General features: G+C 43.3%; 2 protein-coding genes across 2 annotated transcripts in view; both read right to left on the reverse strand.

Annotated features, from left to right (window-relative positions):
• Positions 1 to 706: 706 nt before the first annotated feature.
• Positions 707 to 18,396, reverse strand: part of LOC136626749 (zinc finger protein 84-like) — a gene marked incomplete at its 5' end in the record, with an annotated part of 28,919 nt that continues 11,229 nt past the window's right edge. Inside the window, 1 exon segment of the mRNA XM_066601755.1 lies at positions 707 to 1,908. Within this exon segment, the coding sequence (XP_066457852.1) occupies positions 1,076 to 1,908 (833 nt within the window).
• On the reverse strand, positions 11,923 to 15,054 carry LOC136625013 (oocyte zinc finger protein XlCOF29-like). The gene is made up of 5 exons (XM_066598931.1): positions 14,926 to 15,054; positions 14,331 to 14,543; positions 14,262 to 14,274; positions 14,007 to 14,071; positions 11,923 to 11,997 (listed from the first exon to the last, which is right to left on the reverse strand). Exons 1-5 carry the CDS (start codon positions 15,001 to 15,003, stop codon positions 11,923 to 11,925), a joined length of 444 nt encoding a protein of 147 aa, XP_066455028.1. The 5' UTR covers positions 15,004 to 15,054.

An 18,396-nucleotide genomic window follows, 5' to 3' on the forward strand; every position in this document is an offset into this window, starting at 1 on the left:
TAGAGTCAGAAATGTGAGATGACACCTTCTGAAGTTGCGCAATTCTCACTTCTGTCTTAGACTTAATGTCGCGTACTAAGCTGTCTCTTCCTACACTGAGATGTTGGAAGCTTTGCAATTCCTCTATGGAATCCTCTGTGTTTAATTTTCTCAAAGCATTTTCGTACTCCTGGACCTTTATATTATAATGTTCATACGTTGCACGAAGCTGTTGCAGGGCTCCCTCTAGTGGTGACACATGGAGTGAAGACAGACTCTGCTGAATGTTGGAGACATGACTTAGTAATGTTTCCCACAGTTTTAAAATGTCAGAGGAAAGTTCCTGCTTGAGACTTTCAAGGTTCTCTCTAACTTTCCAGGTTGGCTTATTAGAGCGCCTGTCTCTCTCACTAGACTGCAGACTAGGGTCCATGCTAGCTTGTGCCTCAGAGTGTCCTTCAGCCATGATGCAGCACACAGGATGGAGGTAACACTGAGGAGAGTGATAACTTGGTGGGAGATTATGAGCTGCGGCTGTGGTTGTATGTGGAGCTGCTGGAGGAGTCTTTACAGCAGTGTCTGGCTGTATTTATACATTCTTTTTACTATTCTGACTCAGTAACATGGCTGTAAGCGTATCGGCTGAAGTAACTTCTCTTGTAGTTATGAACCAGTACTCACACCAGGTATATGTTGTCAGGCAGCATCCAACTCGACTGCAGAGGCATGTGAGAAGATTCCAGGGTTTATTCAGGTAGAAATCTTGTATAATGCACATTCAGCAGTAGGTAAAAAGAATGATGGTTAGCCAGAGCACAGAGTAGAGACCTAAGACATAGGCTATAGACAGGAAACTCCCTAGCAGGAGGAAAGGGAGGGGTTATGCAACACAGGGGGTACAGAGAGCCAGGAGGGACAAACTAAAGAAGGCAAGCACTTACAGATACAGTACAGGTTATACATGTCAATGAATAGAGTCAGGTAGATGAGACATGACATTATTATTAATTTAAAAGAATAGCTAAAACAATAACAAAAAATTGCTTCTTTGATGAATTATTTGATGGTTAAGAAAATGTGGCTGAAATTCAAGATATTAATATGGCTTCTCCCTCATGTGATTTCTCTGATGTTTAACAAGATATCTTTTTTCGGTAAAACATTTCTCACATTCTAAACATGAAAATGGCTTCTCTCCCGTGTGAGTTCTCTGATGTCTAACAAGATCTGATTTCTGAGTAAACCTTTTCCCACATTCAGGACATGAATATGGCTTCTCCCCTGTGTGAGTTCTCTGATGGTTAACAAGATACCTTTTCTGGGTAAAACATGTCTCACATTCTGAACATGAAAATGGCTTCTCCCCCGTGTGAATTCTCTGATGCTTAACGAAACCTGATTTCTTGGTAAAACTTTTCCCACATTCAAGACATGAAAATGGCTTTTTCCCTGTGTGAAATCTATGATGGTTAACAAGATATCTTTTCTGGGTAAAAGAGGCCTCACATTCTGAACATGGAAATGGCTTCTCCCCTGTGTGAATTCTCCGATGATTAACAAGACCTGATTTCTTGGTAAAACTTTTCCCACATTCAGGGCATGAAAATGGCTTCTCGCCTGTGTGAGTTCTCTGATGGTTAACAAGATGTGATTTCTGGGTAAAACATTTCCCACATTCAGAACATAAAAATGGCTTCTCTCCAGTGTGAGTGCTCTGATGTCTAAGAAGAGTCGATTTCTCGGTAAAACATTTCCCACATTCCGAACATGAAAATGGTTTCTCCCCTGTGTGAATTCTCTGATGTATAACCAAATGTGTTTTTTCATTAAAACCTTTCCAACATTCAGAACATGAATATGGTTTTTCCCCTGTGTGAATTCTTTTATGTTTAACAAGATGTGATTTCTGGGTAAAACCTTTCCCACATTCTGCACATGAAAATGGCTTCTCCACCATTTGAGTTCTCTGATGTCTAATATTATTTGATTTCTGGGGAAAACTTTTCCCAAATTCTGAACATAAATATGGCTTTTTTCTTGTGTCAACTCCTTCATGTTCAACATCTCTTCTGTAAATTTTGTGTTGCTTACTAGTCTGTGATGAATCAGAAGATGGAAGCTGTTTAGAGGGATCAGATGATAGATCTTTGCTGTGAGGGACTGAGGTTATATCTGGGATAGTGACAGGCTCTACATATGTATCTTGAATGATATCATTATCTTCCACTTTACAATCTGTTGATATCAGATGTCCCTCTGAACTCCTGGCATCGTCATCTGCCGAGAATAAAACAGATTTTAATATTTTTATATATAATTGTTATTTTATATTCATATTTTTTATATTTCTATATTACATATTCATGCAAATTGAATTTCTAAAAGCATTTCCTAACAATAGTTCTCACAATATTTAATGGGGCACCTAATCTGACAACCAATCTAATGGACCAAAGCTTTCTGTATTTTTCATCTCCATTGAAACCGAGTACTTCCACATTGTAGGACAAAGGCCGCACCATGGCCGAAACATTGCTGCTTTTATGGAGAAGAAATAAAGAAGGCATCTTAGGATGCTAAACATCTTTCATTGAAAATCTCTTTGTGCTGCTCTGTTACTTGCTTTTCGTATTGTCTTGAGGGATCCAGGAAGTCAGGATCTACTACTGAGTGTGCACTTATATGGCTTTCCAAAAAGTTGGATCTATTTCTGTTGTACTGCTGGAATCAACACTTTATCTTCTCTACAGTAGTCTGACCTCACTGACACGACATCACATACAAAAACGAACATACAAGACTGACAGCTGCAGAGTCAGCTAAAAGTGAAAGCAAAGAAAGTAGGCAGACGAAGTGGGGGTCGAAACGGCTCACAGACTTCTTCATAGCCTGTGATCAGGAAAGCGCATCAGAGCGGACAGCAGTGGGACCCACTGTGGTGAAGAAACTGATGCTGGGAGCAGTGGACGGAGAAGATTCCCTGCTCCCTGATCAAATGGCAGACAGTAGCAGCAGGGAGAGCAGAGAGAGGAGGAGGACACTCTTCCAAGCACATGGCCAAATGCAGAGCCGTCGCCACCTTGAAGGGAAAGCCCAAATTTCACAAAAGACAGAATAGAGCAGCAATCACCCTATAGAGCAGTATTTCCCAAACTCCAGTCTTCATGGACACCCACGGGTCATGTTTTCTGGATTTTCTCAATATTGTACAGGTGATGTAATTATTGTGAGTGCCTCAGACACGGGTGTTCTTACTATAGGAAATCCTGAAAACATTACCTGTGGGGGTCCCTGAGGAATGGACTTTGGGAAACTATAGAGGAATGAACCTCCAGCTCTGCCGGATGCAGAAATTGCAGATAAGTCATCACAAAGCCCCAGAGGAAGAAGATCCTTTACTTACAATTTCCTGCAGCAGCAAGGCAGCATCAGAATGCTTCATCAGAGATATGATAATAACTCTGAGACTTTGGAAAAGGACATAATCTCACTGAACGCTACACTTAATTCCTCTGTTAATGCACTAGGGGGCGGAGTGGATCATCCGGAGGCTAAGATGGGTAAACTAACAAATTCACATAACAAATTAGTTGATGCACATTATAGTATAGCTGATGATCCTGAAAGTATCAAACTAAAGCTAGCAGACCTCGAGGATAGAAGCAGACACAACATAAAAATGCCAGGCTAGCAATAACACTCTCATCGGCGGATCTCCCAGAATTCCTAAATCGTCTTATCACAATGCTGCTCCAAGACTCTAAGCAGGAGGAACTAATCATAGATAGGGTTCACAGGCTACCACGTCCAAAAACAATATCTGAAAATGTTCCTGGGGGCATCAGAGCTTGCGTACGTTTCTTTTATATCATAGAAAGTATGATGCAAGCAGCAAGGGAATCTTCAAAGCTCAAAGAAGGCCAAGACACACTACAAAAATAAGGTTCAATACTCTCCTAAGGAACAAAAACTACTTGCCTATCTCAGGAGTGGTCCAAAACACACCATTCCCGAATAAAGATGGATAGACTGAAATAGACCCGACAATAACCCCAATCTTAAACTGCTGTAAAAGTGGAAGCAACAGAGGAGGTCTCTGTGAGGGAGAGAGAGGGGGGAACCGACTGATCCCTCCTCTGTCACCAATTTGTCAAGGATCGACTACTCCAACTGCTCTTGCCGCTATAACCGTTTTTTTTTATAAACTCTTTTTTATTGAAATTTTTCATATGTTTAAACAGCATAGTATAATATATAACATAACATTTTCCAGTCGAAAAGTCCTTGGTGTATCTCAAAGGTTTCTGTTTGTGTTCATTCGGCTGGTATCAACATATTGTATAAGGTATAATAATTGAATAAGAAAAGAAAGTAGAATAATAGTGAAAAAGAAAGGGGAGGGAAAAATAAATAAATATAGAAATAGAGAAGATAATATATATGTACGTTTCCACATACTTGTATATACATATACAAATAGATCATCAATAACAAAGATCGTGGTGGTTATCATTTCCTTCCATATGTGAACTTTGTGTTAATATCTTATGCTTTTTCCTGATCTTTCTATTATTCTTAGGATTAGATTAGATTTGGGACTGAAACCTACGTCGGGCTTAGGTCTAACTTTATAGCTATCCTTCGTTTCTGTCTACTTCCTCTCCCATCTGCTGTGGCGTTATTTGTTTATGTTAATCTAATTTAAGTCTCCCCAGGCGGTTGGTGTCTGTCTGGATATAGTACCAAGATGTATTTCTAAACGGCATTACACATGTAGTGATCTCTTCAGGGTCTAGAAATTTTTCTATAAAGATTTGCCATTTTGCGAAAAACTTTGGTGCCTGGGCTTCTGCGCTTCTTTCTATTTCCAGTCTCTCCATTTTTAGTAGGTATTTTAGTTGTTTTATTATATCTAGGGTTGTCGGTGGAGTTGCTTGCAGCCAGTTTGACAAGAGACATCTTTTGCTTATTATAAGGATAGTATGAATTATCTTGGTGTGAATGCCGAGGCTGGTTAGGACATGGAATACGTAGGCCTGTGGAGTCAAGGGGATAAGTATCTCCCCTATCTCCTGTATCAACCCTTGTACTTGCTCCCAATACATTTTAATTTTGGAGCAGTGCCAGAGTCCTTGTAGTAGATCAGAATTTGGTTGGGAGCATTTGGGGCATGCCTGTAATCTGTCTGGATTTCTCTGGTGTGGGGGGATGTTAAAGCCGTATATTGCGCCATGTATTATTTTGAAGAAAGTTTCGCGCCATCTTTCGTTTGTTATGGCCTTTCTCACTGCGTCCCAGCTTTGGATGATTTTTTGGGTTATCTCGGGGTCTTGTAATTCTCGTGCCCATCTTTTAAACATTTGGTTATTGTCTGATAAAGCCCATCCTTCCCTGAATCGGTGGTATAGGTCAGATATGGAATGTCATGGGGGAGGGTTCCCTATAAGTAGATCCATTGGGTTATTTATTGCTTCTTTTGAGATCTCAATTAGCCTTGTCCGCAGGAATCCCCGCATTTGCGCATATGGTAGGAAGTGTGATGGAGATAAGTCATATGTTTCCTGCATCTCCTTGAATGTTTTATACCTAGGCTCTTTATAGTGGAGAAGGTGTTGAACTCTTCCAATACCCTTAATACGCCATTCTTTAAACATTTTGTTTGTCCTTTCTTCTCTAAATTCAGGGTGCCCCCATAACTCCATATGCTTTGAGAGCTTGAATGATAGTTTATATGCTTTGCGTGCAGTTTTCCAAGCTGCGATAGTGTCTCTTGCCATGTTTGAGTGTTTAACCTCAGGTGGGAGCTTAGCAAAGCCTGTGTGTAATAGGGTGTTTAAATTCCATGGGTGTAGTAATTCCCTCTCAAGTGTGATCCGATCCCTGGAGCCAGTCTAACAAATGTCTCATCAAACTGGCCACATTATATGTGCGTATGTCTGGTAGGTTCAACCCTCCCCACCCTATTTTTAGACATCATTAGTTTTTTCATGGCAATACGAGGTCGTTTGCGTGACCAGATAAACGTTGAGAATGCTGCATATAGTTTTCCTATATCTTGTCTTTTTAATAAGAGTGGGATAGTCTGTAGTTGGTATAGTAGCTTTGGAAAGCTGATCATTTTGATTAGATGACATCTCCCCATAAATGTTAACGGGAGGTTATTCCATCTTTGAAGTTCGTTTATGATTTTTTGTATTATTGGGGGGTAGTTTAGCTTGTATAGGCTCTCGGGTACCCTTCCTATATTTATGCCCAGGTATTTAATAGAGTTCCCCGCCATGGTGACAGGAGTTTTTTTAGTGTCGATGTTGTGTAGATTACTTCGAGGAGAAATGTCAAGTAACTCACTCTTTGTGGTGTTGACCTTAAATCCTGATTGCTTCCCGAATGATTCTAGGAGGGCAAATACCTGTGGCAGATCTGTATGCGGAGATGCTAGGGCTAACAGAATGTCGTCTGCGAAGAGCATAGATTTGATAGTCTTGTTTCGGATTTTAATTCCCTCTATGTCTTTATTTCCCTCCAATATGTGTATCAGTGGTTCTATCGCAAGGTTAAAAAGGAGCGGGGACAGTGGACACCCTTGTCTGGTGCCTTTTTGTAATGGGAACCTTGGGGACAGGAAGCCTGGAGTATAAATTTGAGCCAGCGGGGAGGCGTATAGATTCCATATATAAGTGTGAAAAGGGCCTTAAAAGCCCTTTTTGTCCATCACTGTCTCCAACCACCTCCACGAGACATTGTCGAATGCTTTTTCGGCATCTATTGTCAAGAGTGCCGATTGAGGGTGATCTGCTGGGTTCATTTTTATATCATCCAGGATTGTTAATATTTTCCTTATTATTAGTTGTTGCGGATCTGTTCTTTACAAAGCCGCTCTGAAGTGGGGAAATCAGAAGGGGCAACAGGGTGGCCAGGCGGTCTGCCATGATTTTTGCCATCAGTTTTAGGTCTGTATTAATTAAGGAAATTGGATGGTACGCTGTTGCGTCCGTAGGGTCTTTACCCGGTTTGGGGAGAAGTTTAATGTGGGCCGTATTCATATCTGATGGGATAGGAGTCCCCTGCATGTAGCTGTTGAATAGCTTTTCTATTAATGGTGTCGTCTGGTCTTTTAGTATTTTAAAGAACTCTCCTGTGTATCCGTCCGGGCCTGGAGCCTTGTTATTTTTTAAATTTGATATGGCTTCCTGCACTTCTGTTTGTGTGATAGGGGCCCCTAAGAAAGAGCATTGTTCTTCATTCAGCGCGGTCAACGGGATGTCAGGGGGGAGGGTTAATGGAACGTCTGGATGCATTGGGGTTTTTGCGTAGAGTTGTGAATAAAATTTATAAAAAATCTCATTTATTTTTGCCAGATGGGATTGTACTTTACCAGATTGGTCTTTCAGACCCGAAATATTTGATACCGCGAAAGGTCCGTTTGCTAGTTTAGCCATTAATTTGCCTGCTTTATTCCCGAATTTGAATAATCGTGCTTCGTTATAGGAGTATGACAGTTGTTCTTGTTTATGTAGCCATGTTTCATATGATTCTTTAGATTCTGTCCATTTCTGTTTGTTTTCCAAGTTTGGTTTGGATTGAAAAGTTGTGTATGCCACTCGTAGGAGGGAGCTATAATGTCTGATCTTGTCTTTAATTTTCCTTTTCAGTGATATTGTATAAGCGATCAGTTTACCTCTAATGACCGCCTTCGCTGTGTCCCATAAAAGTTGGGGATTATCTGAGTGTGTCTCATTATCTGATATGAATTCTAGCCACCATCCCCGCAACAACCCCTGAAATGTCTCGTCTTCAGCCAGGAATGTAGGGAATTTCCATAGGTAGTCTGTGCCCCTGGGGATTTTATCTTGTAGTGTCAACAGCACCAGGGCATGGTCTGAGATCACAAGCTCTGCTATGTCTGTGTTAGTAACTCTGGGTAATAAGCTAGGGGCCATTAGTATATAATCGATCCTGGACCAGAAGTCTTGTGCATGGGAGTAGTGTGTGAATTCCCGGCCTTCTGGGTTGATCTCCCTCCACATATCTCTTAATTGTTGTGTATTGGTGAAATTATAGAACATGGCGTCTTGGTGTTTTTGGGAGTTTCCGCTGGTCGCGTGGCTGCGTCGGTCTTCGGCTGCATTAAGCACCGAGTTAAAATCACCTCCCAATATTTTAAGTTCCACCGGGTCCATCGTAAGTCTGTCTGTCAGTTCTCTAAAGAATTATTTATTATTGCCATTGGGGCCGTATACATTATAGATACTCAGATTCTCTAAATTATTTTTCAGGTGGACGTGTAAGATCCTTCCATTTGAATCGTGCCACTGATCTTCTACCGTTAGACCTGCCCCCCTCCTAATTAGTAATAGTACTCCCGCCTTTGAATGCACCGCGGGTGATCCATAGATCTCCCCTACCCATAATTTTCGCATGCGAAAATATTCTTTTTCGGTTAAGTGTGTCTCCTGGAGTAGTGCAATATCAACTTTTAGGCGCTTTAAGTGTCGCAAGACTAGCGACCGTTTTTGTGGGGATCTAAGTCCCTTCACGTTCCAGGAAATGATTTGCATATTATCTATTTAAATTTATATTATACTTGTACTGTAGTTCACCTATATATTTATCAATTTCAAATCAAACTTTTAACACCAAATGAGAGCTCTATATGTATATATAGAAACAAAGGAAAAAAAAAAAAGAAGACAAAACAAAAAACAAAACCAGAGCTATCAGCTAATAAAGTATCACTCCGCTGCTAACACGGCGTAGTGATATAAAAGAAATGAAAATGCGGTCTCTTTTGGGGGGAGATGTATTGCCTGTACCCAAAAAGAGAATGCATAAGCGACTTCCCTCAATTCCACTTTGTTAACAAACTATCCACTCGCGTTAACAAACTATCTAGGGATTCCGCTCCGGACTCTTACTCTTAGTACCTTTTATGTGCCCCCTATAGTATCTCTAATCTTTTCAAACAGCATTTCTATCCTTACTTTCTACATTTTTACATTCAGTATCTATATGATTCTCGTAAATCGAGAGTTCTCTTCTAGTGTCTCTCAACAGTCCCCCCAAAACACAGTCCTTTCCCTCATTATATCACACTCACGGTTCGTCTCCCAATTGTTTAGGCCGTTGGTGTTGATGGGGCTGTAGGCTTTTGGCGTTGTTCTTTTGGTGCTGCCGGAGGGACTCGATCCGCCTTCTGTTTGTTGTTACTTGCCGTGTTCTCTTGAGAAGGTTCGTCTCTTTGTCTGGCCGGGGAGGATTGAGGTGATGTTAAACGGAGCTCGCTCTCCGGCTTTTCTGGGTCGTAAAATGTTAGTGTGGTTCCGTCCTTCTTGTACACTTTCAAGACCGCTGGGTACATGAGTGCGAATTTAAGTTGTTTTCTAAAGAGTTCCGAGCAAATTGGGGAGAAAGCCTTTCGTTTGCGTTGGACTTCTGCAGAGAAATCGGCAAAGATTAAGATTCTGTGTCCTTCGATCTCCAGCGCATTCTGTCGGCCCTTGAAGTTTCGCAGAATTAGGGCTCTATCTGTATAATCCAGATATTTTACTATAACTGGCCTAGGTCGCATGTTTGTCGCTGAAGGTGGGTTAGCTATTGAGTCTCCGTTATCTGGGCCTAGGCGGTGTGCGCGTTCCGTTTTGCAGTTGGAAGGGATGCCCAGGGCGTTTGGAATTGTAGTCTCGCAGAGGTGACGTAGGTCTTTTTGTAGATATGACTGTGGTACCCCTATAATACGGAGATTGTTTCATCTAGATCTGTTCTCCAGATCTTCCATGCGTTCCCAGAGTTTTTTGTTTTCTCTCGTGAGGTTCTCTATATGTTGGGATGTTGCATTACATTCTGATGATACCTCTTCAATTTCTTGTTCTAGGGCATCTAGGCGGTTGCCGTGCTGCGTTACCACCTCTTGAAGTTGACGTAGAGAGCTTGCGACTGTATTCGCTAATGTTTCCTGGATATCAGGGGATATTATCTTTGCCACCTCAATTGCCAGCTTTTTATAATCCATCGTTCCTTCATCTCCCAAGGAGTTTTCACTCTCTAATGTTGTAGGGGATGTAGGTGGTATAGTGGGCGACTTGGTTGTCTTATTCATGGTTCCAGTCCTTGAATTTTGCTTTGGGGCTGTTTTTGCGTTTAATTCGGGTTGTCTTGTTTTAGAGCGGCTCATTTTCTGGATAAATTCCTCCATACAGTATAGTAATAGACAGCTGTATTTCGCACTAGGACGGGATTTATTGTGCGGTTTCTGCGAAAGGACACCAGTGTGGTCTCTTATTATGGTGCTGCTTCTACATCAGGTTGGTTGTAGATTTTAGGATAAGACTATATATCTTAGCAGGGTCTCGGTGTGGGGTTTTATGTATTTGGAAGTCACTGGATCTCCCAGTCGGCTGTCTCAGGGGAGTTGAAGGTAGTCTTGCTGCTGGGCTCTTTTTTTTCTTTATTTTATTTTATTTTTATATTTTATGTATATATATATACACACATATATTCCAGCATGTCTATTAGGTGGTTTTCCTGGGCTGGGGGTTGCAGTTCCTATATTTCACCACTGGGTGGCTACAGCCTTATGGTGTTGTATGATGAGCTCTCTCCTCACTGAGTGCAGGGTTCCCGCGCTGCAGCTGTCCCGATGTGGTGCCGGCCCTGCGGTGTATAGCAGAGTCTTCTCCCTTGCACTACAGCTTTTCAGTGTAGTGCTTCATGCAAAGCCCAACTTGAGCCCGCAAGTCACCTACCCCACGGCAGCAGCTCCTGTCAGAGGGGATCCTGGTGTAGCTTGCTGTCGTCTCCTTCGGTCCCTGCAGCCGGCCGGGTGAGTTTTGTGGGGCACTTGCAGTGATTAGCGCCGCTCGTACAGCCTTCCCTCGGGTCTCCCTGCTCCTCCGATATACTCGGGTTTGATTGACAGCGGGGAGAGCGTGTGTGAAGTCCGTCCGGCGGCTGTATTTGCTTGTTTTCGGAGAGGTGAGTACGAAGCTGGATCTCTCTGCTCCCTCACTCCATGGCGCCGGAACCGGAAGCCTATAACCGGTTTTGATGGCAGTGGCTCCATCGATCACTCCAGCGGAGTTGCAAGCATGGAGTTGTTCGAATACAGGCGGATTTGTACCCAGCTTTCCCAGAATTCTGCACACATGCAGAATGAAAGCTCAAATGACCCCCTGATCCAGTCTTATGCCTCCAGCATTCTGGAATACCCACACACACTTGCTGCCACCACTAGCTTTTAAAAGTTAGCTGAAACCAGACTATGAATTATGAACACAATTTTCATAGTTATGGTTCCTTTTAAAACGGACAAGGTTCGACTAATAAACTGTACATTTATTCTAAAAAATACTAGCAGTGCTAAATATCAATATGTATGTAAAAATATACAGAAAAGGATGTTACAATGAAGACAAGGTTTATAGGCATACACAACAGACAGTACTTAAAATAAAACAAGGGGAAAATAACAGAAAGATATCGGAATTGGGATGCTCATCCCAAGGTTCTGATTTGTGCAGAGTCACAGGAAAAAAACAGGACAGTCCATACACTGTGGCGCACCTCTGAAGGTCTGACACTCAGGACCTATGCACCCTTGGTTCTTAAAGGTTTCCCCAGAACACACCTCCATCCACCCTCTCTGGGGTCATTCAGGAGGGGTGGGGTGGAGGTGGAGGTATCTGTGGAAAAACCATAATTCCCTATTTGTGCCATATCTCGGCAGGAGATCCTCTGATCGGGAATATATGCCTGCCATATTTCCCGTCATGAGTTTATCTACTCATCTACTTTTATGAAGCATAAAAGATCAGCGATGAGCTCATCGCTCATCGTTCATTAGTGAACGGCCACGGTGTTATGTGAATGGAGGGGAGAGCGAGAGGAGAGAAGTTTCCTGCACTGCTCCATTCCTATGCGGGCCGCTCCATGACCCAGCCAGCTCTGCTAGCTCCCGTGCAGGATCACAGGAGCGAAGAAACACAGGGACGAGTGTCGGGCTTCGTTCGCCTGACAGTCGTCCTGTGTAAAGAGATAACAGAGGAGAGGAAACATGATACGGGCTCATTCACACGGCTGGATACAATCAATTAGCATTTGCAAAGAACACAGAACTTGCAAACTCGCCATTAGCACCGCGTTATATTCACAGATAACAGCAGATTCACAATAAGCACATGTGACAAACGTGAAAGAGTCTGCAGAGGATGGAGATCATCCAGATCTGATGTGTGATTGAGATGTTCCCTCATTTTATTTTTAGTAACATATATTGAAAAATTGCTTCCAATAGCTTTTACATAAAAAATGTTTTTAACAGCAGTTACACTTTATTATATAATGTGGCTGAATAAGGGAATATGCAGCTGAAAACCCCGACAACACAGACTCTTCTCTACATGTAGTCTCACCTGGGGGGTCATCTGTGGGGATCTCCTCCTTACACGGCTGATCCCCCCTCACATGTGTCTCTGTAGCATCAATAGGGATCAGATCTTCCTCTAGTTTCACCAGCTGTGAAATAAATATTGTAAAAGTCATCACACAGTTGGAGAAGTCGTGTGGAAGGTTTTATATGGCCAGAAAAGGTCATTAATTAGTATGAGGAGCCGGAATGACATGATAGCAGTAGTGATCTGGGCCAAATAGCTGCAGGTCTCCTGTATAACTCCAACCTGTTGCTTCTTTATTCCAACCAGAAGTCTCCAGAACCAGAAAATAGTGATAAGATGCGGAGATCTAATGTCTGCGGTCGGCTGTAATCCTGCCATCTCCAGCTTTCTCATTACACAAGTATCAATCTATATATATATAAAGACGAAAGCCCTCACTCACTCACTGACTCGCCAAAAGTTCTCCAACTTCCCGATGTCGTAGAAACATGAATTTTGGCACAAGCATAGATTATCACCAAAATAGGAAAAGTAATTGGGTCCCAACTCGATTATTCAATTCTAGCGCAAAAGAATTAGCGTCGAAATTTAACGTACATAATCTAAATTTCTCACTTCCCAATGTCATAGAAACTCGAAATTTGGCACGAGCATTGATTATGTCATAAACAGGAAAAGCTAATGGGTCCCAACTCGATTATTCAATTCTATGCGCCAAAGAATCAGCGTCTAAATTTTACATACGGAATGTAATTTTCTCACTTTCCGGTGTCATAGAAACGTGAAATTTGGCACGAGCATTGATTATTTCACAAATAGGAAAAGCTAATGGGTCCCAACTCGATTATTTAATTCTAGCGCAAAAGAATTAGCGTCAAAATTTTACGTACATAATCTAAATCTCCCACTTCCCAATGTCATAGAAACATGAAATTTGCCATAAGCATTGTATATGTCATAAATAGGAAAAGTTAATGGGTCCCAACTCGATTATTCAATTCTAGTGCAAAAGAATTAGTGTCCACATTTTACGTACGAAATCTAATTCTCTCACTTCTTGGTGTCATAGAAACATGAAATTTGGAACGGGCATTGATCATGTCATAAATAGGAAAAGGTAATGGGTCCCACCTAGATTGTTCAATTCTAAGCGCAAAAGAATTAGCGTCCACATTTTACATACGAAATCTAATTCTCTCACTTCCCGATGTCATAGAAACTTGAAATTTGGCACGGGTATTGATTATGTCATAAATAGGAAAAGGTAAAGGATCCCAACTCGATTATTCAATTCTAAGTGCAAAAGAATTAGTGTTCAAATTTTACGTATGGAATCTAATTCTCTCACTTCCTGATGTCATTTTATATAAAGGAAACGTCACATGGTTACCTCCCCGTGGTGTTTCCTGGGTAACGCAGAGAACTATGCAAAATGGTGAACAAATGTTTTTCCGGTATCTCTAAAGTAACCACGATTTCATAAGATTTTCCGTGTGAACACCAGATAAACACCAGTACCAAATTAACTCGGGCGAAGCCAGGTATATCAGCTAGTCATATAATAAGACTGAACACAAGACCTTCCCAGCCGTCCTACAGACCAGAGGGAAGATTTCATGAGAGCTTCTCTCCATCTACCTGATCATCCTGTGGAAGAAGAGGCCGGGGACATCTCTCCGCTGCTGTTCTCTTACTGGATCTACCTGCAGAAAACACAGACAGCCACTGAATTCATCTACATACAAGTAATAAAGGCCGTGTGGATTTAGTCCTGTCTATTACCTGGTGATGGGAGGGACTGGTGGTCCTCCATCATGATGTCCTTGTACAGATCCTTGTGTCCTTCTAAATACTCCCACTCCTCCATGGAGAAATAGACAGTGACGTCCTGACACCTTATAGGAACCTGACAACACAATGATACCGTCATCACCCAGACATGTTATACCTTCATAGCGTTACCGTATAATGTCCCAGCATTCCCAGCAGCGTCACCTCTCCAGTCAGCAGCTCAATCATCTTGTTGGTGAGCTGTAGGATCTTCTGCTCATTGATCTCCTCCAGTATCAGGGGGTGAGGTGGAGGCCCTGTGATTGGGCTCAAGGGTCTTCCCCATCCATCAGACACCGGGGCCTGACAGCCATCACTAGAAGTCTTCTTCACTACCGTGTAATCCTGTTTATGGGGAGATACATTCATAAATATCCCTGCAGACATTCCCAGAGTCCTTCATGTCTCCAATTATATCCATCTGTTACTAAGATTCTGTTCACATCTGTGTTCATCAATTTCTTTATTCTACTCATCGAAACAGAACAACAACATTGGCAGAGTGTCGGATCTATTATATGGCCGACATCAGCAGCACCCAAGAACCCCATTGCCTTATAATAGATCTGTTGGGTATCTGTCATTTTACCAGCAAAACTGCCCAGCCGGCTCTATGATTTTCCAGCATTTATGACCTAATCTGCAGTAAATCCTCTGCCGTAGATGTGACCAGAGACTGACAGAGATAAGAATGATGGAACGTGACGTCATCCCCAGAATCTCTCACCTCCCCTGTAAGCTGGAAGAGTATCTCTAGGGTGAGGGTGAATATACTCTCCGCCATCTTGTCCCGCTTCCTCTCCATCCTTGTTGAGTCAATCAGGATAATTATCTGATATAGAAGATATCAGCCGAGGATCCTGAATGGAGAGAAGACGAAACAATGTAACATCATACAAATTCTGTAGTAATTTACAACAATTACTGGTCATTATACGGGAAAACATGTGAGGAGATCTTAACTCTTTGGTGACCAAGCATGGACAGGGCTGGGTATTGTGCTTTAAACCCGTGATATGATAAATTTAAGGTGCAGCTTTAAAACTCCTTCAATCTAATAAGGGCAAGTTGGGTGTTTGGTGGTCTACTCACAGCCGGGGTCCTACTGTAACGGCTGAGAGTAGAGAAACCTCCATTCCCAGCCGTTTAATCCCTTCTATGCCACAATCAATTATAAATATAAGCAGCATGTACGTTGGAAGAAGCTGATGTTGGGAGCAGTGGATGGAGGAGATCCCCTGCTAAAGGATCAGGTAAGCGGGCTTGTCCTGGTCCCCTGCTCCCTGATTAAATGGCAGACAGTAGCAGCAGGGAAAGTACTGCGGGTCCTCATATCTAGCTTATTTGATCGAGTGTTCGTGCGGTCTCCAATATGTAGGGAGAACCACAAATACCTTAAGAATTAGGCCTCTTTCACACGAGCGTGAAAATCAGACCGAAGTTACCCACGCACAAAAATCGCAGATAACTGCAGGAAAAAAATTTCCCATGATCAAGTCCCAAACCTAATTAGCGGTGAAATAGCCCATTCATGTGATTGGGAGCTGCGCGTTGCAGGAAAATATGCGCTGCTGTTCGGAACTCCATCGGTCGGTAGAAATCCTCCTAATGACTTCTATGGTCTAAACTACAGACACCGGTCATCTTTCTCGAGCGTTGGGCGCCGCTCAACTCCCTCCCCCTCCCTTTTTTCCAGCTCTCATAGGAGTCTATGGAAACTCCTGCGCATCGCGCACCAAAGATAGGTCAGGTCCCATCTTTTCACGCAGCAGGGAATTTCAGTCACGCTCGTCCTGTTATTTTAGGTGCAAGGTTTTTTTTTACGCTCTTAAAATTCTTTCATCTGAAAGTTCCCACAGGAATCCATTGGTTCTCATAGTCACATTTTTTTTGCGCTTGTAACTCAGCTGTGCGAACACGTGAATCGGCATCGCTCCAGCATTGTAGAGGTTATTTACTCCACAGTGGGGCTGAGCATTTCTTGCATCACCACAACAAAGATGCCACCAAAATGCACATCACACCCTTGGATTATACACCTCATGAGCATGTTTCACACCCAAAATCCAAGGAGATGTACAAAATTGGAAAATTAATGTTTTAGCTGATTATTGATTTTTTTTAATTATTATTATTAATAATTTATAATCTACCAAAAAGTGTTTTCCTTTTAGATTTTTAAAAAAATATATAGTTTAAATCATGTTTGTGATCGTAGGTCCTATAAAGCATAAAACATGCAGAGCCTGACAGCAGCCGTGTGCTGATAGGATCTGTGACGATGCCACTGTCATGTGATTAGTCACCTGGGCTATGACCTCCGCCCCTGACCACATGATGGTTACATCATTGCAGGTCCTAAACCAGCAGAAGCTGATGAACAATATATGTAGCAGAGCTGTGTTTACTGCAGTGTGTCACGCTCATGTTGCAGAGCTGTGTGTGCTGCTGTGTCAGGCATTTGTAGCAGAGCTGTGTATACTCCTGTGTATTACACATATGTAGCAGAGCTGTGTGTGCGTTGCTGTGTGTCACCCGCATGTAGCAGAGCTGTGTGTGTGCTGCTGTGTCACGCACATGTAGCACAGCTGTGTGTCATGCACATGTATCAGAGCAGTATGTGGCCTGTGTGTCACGCAAACATAGTAGAGCCGTGTGTGTGTGTGTAGAAATACGCAGGGCAGCAGAGTATTGGTGCCAATAAAAAGATTACAGGATGTAGTCAAAACGACGCAAACTTGTTATGAATGTTTAGAAATAAAGCCCGTCCCTGCGGATGTTTTTTCATTGGCCCAATACTCTGCTGTCCTGCGTGTTTCTACATACAATGGGCTCTATTTGGGCTGGAATCCTCGCAGCATCAGTGAAAACATCGCTCATTGGGAGGAAACCATTGAAAATCACTGGTTTCATAAACCTGCTTTTTTCCTCTCTCTCACATTGTGTGATTATATCGCCCTCAGGGCTCCTGCCCACTTGCCGCTGCGCTTTTTAAATGCGGATGTCAATGGGACGTTCTAATGTAAAAACCGCGTCACACAAAAATCACAAAGCAGAAACGTGCGATGCGTTTTTCTGCATCCCCCGCTTGGAGCGCTGGTGACCCCACATACCTCCACCTGCAGCCGGACAGGAGCCGTGGGGTTGTTCTGTGCTTACAGGACCTGTGATGATGTCACCGTCATGTGATCAGTGTGTGGGAGGAGACAAGGAGGTCACATGACCAGGTCTCTCCGCTCAGTGGATGCAGGACTCTGCTGTGTGAGGATGTATTCAGAGAGTGGATGGAGCGGAGCCGAGTGTGTGTGTGTGAGATGGCAGAGCGGAGCCGAGCGGGAGTGTGCGAGACGGAGGAGCGGAGCCGAGCGTGTGCGAGACAGAGGAGCCGAGCGTGTGCGAGACGGAGGAGCCGAGCCGAGCGCGTGCGAGACGGAGGAGCCGAGCGCGTGCGAGACGGAGGAGCCGAGCGCGTGCGAGACGGAGGAGCCGAGCGCGTGCGAGACGGAGGAGCGGAGCCGAGCGCGTGCGAGACGGAGGGGAGGAGCCGAGCGCGTGCGAGACGGAGGAGCCGAGCGCGTGCGAGACGGGGGAGCGGAGCCGAATGTGTGTGAGACGGAGGGGGGAGCCGAATGTGTGATGTAGGGGCCGTATTACTATAATTTTTAATTCCATACAGGCCGTTGTACATATGTAAATGGTTTAACCCTTTATCCACCAGCCACTCTTCAGTCCTCCCCCTCCTGCAGCCATGGTGTCTGGATGCTCCCAGTGACCGATGAGGTTTGTGTGTTGGGGGATATTTTAATGCAGCACATAATGTGCTATATCTATTAGTAGGGGGATCGCAGGGGTCCAGATGCGCCCGGGTCCCTGCTCTGTGGGGCCGCAGAGGCCACAGAAACGCACTAAACAAGCGCCTGTGTGATGGAGGGGGGGGGGGGTCTGAGTGGTTTTGGGTGGCAGGTTCTTATAAAACTGCCCCCTTTGGTGTTTTTTAACTATCAATTATTATACCCTTATAGCAAAGCCTACAGAAAACCCCAGAAGAGCGCGCTGCCGCTGCGGTTGCAATACAGTGGCAGTTCCTCGAAAGAACAAGTGGGGGAAAAAAAAAAGCGAACATCCGGTCACAGACTTTCTAGGCAGACTCCACGATACCGGTCATGTGCAGATTTCAACCCCTTAAAGACACGACTTT

Source organism: Eleutherodactylus coqui, chromosome 4 (genome assembly GCF_035609145.1).
Source record: "Eleutherodactylus coqui strain aEleCoq1 chromosome 4, aEleCoq1.hap1, whole genome shotgun sequence".
Classification (NCBI taxonomy): Eukaryota; Metazoa; Chordata; class Amphibia; order Anura; family Eleutherodactylidae; genus Eleutherodactylus; species Eleutherodactylus coqui.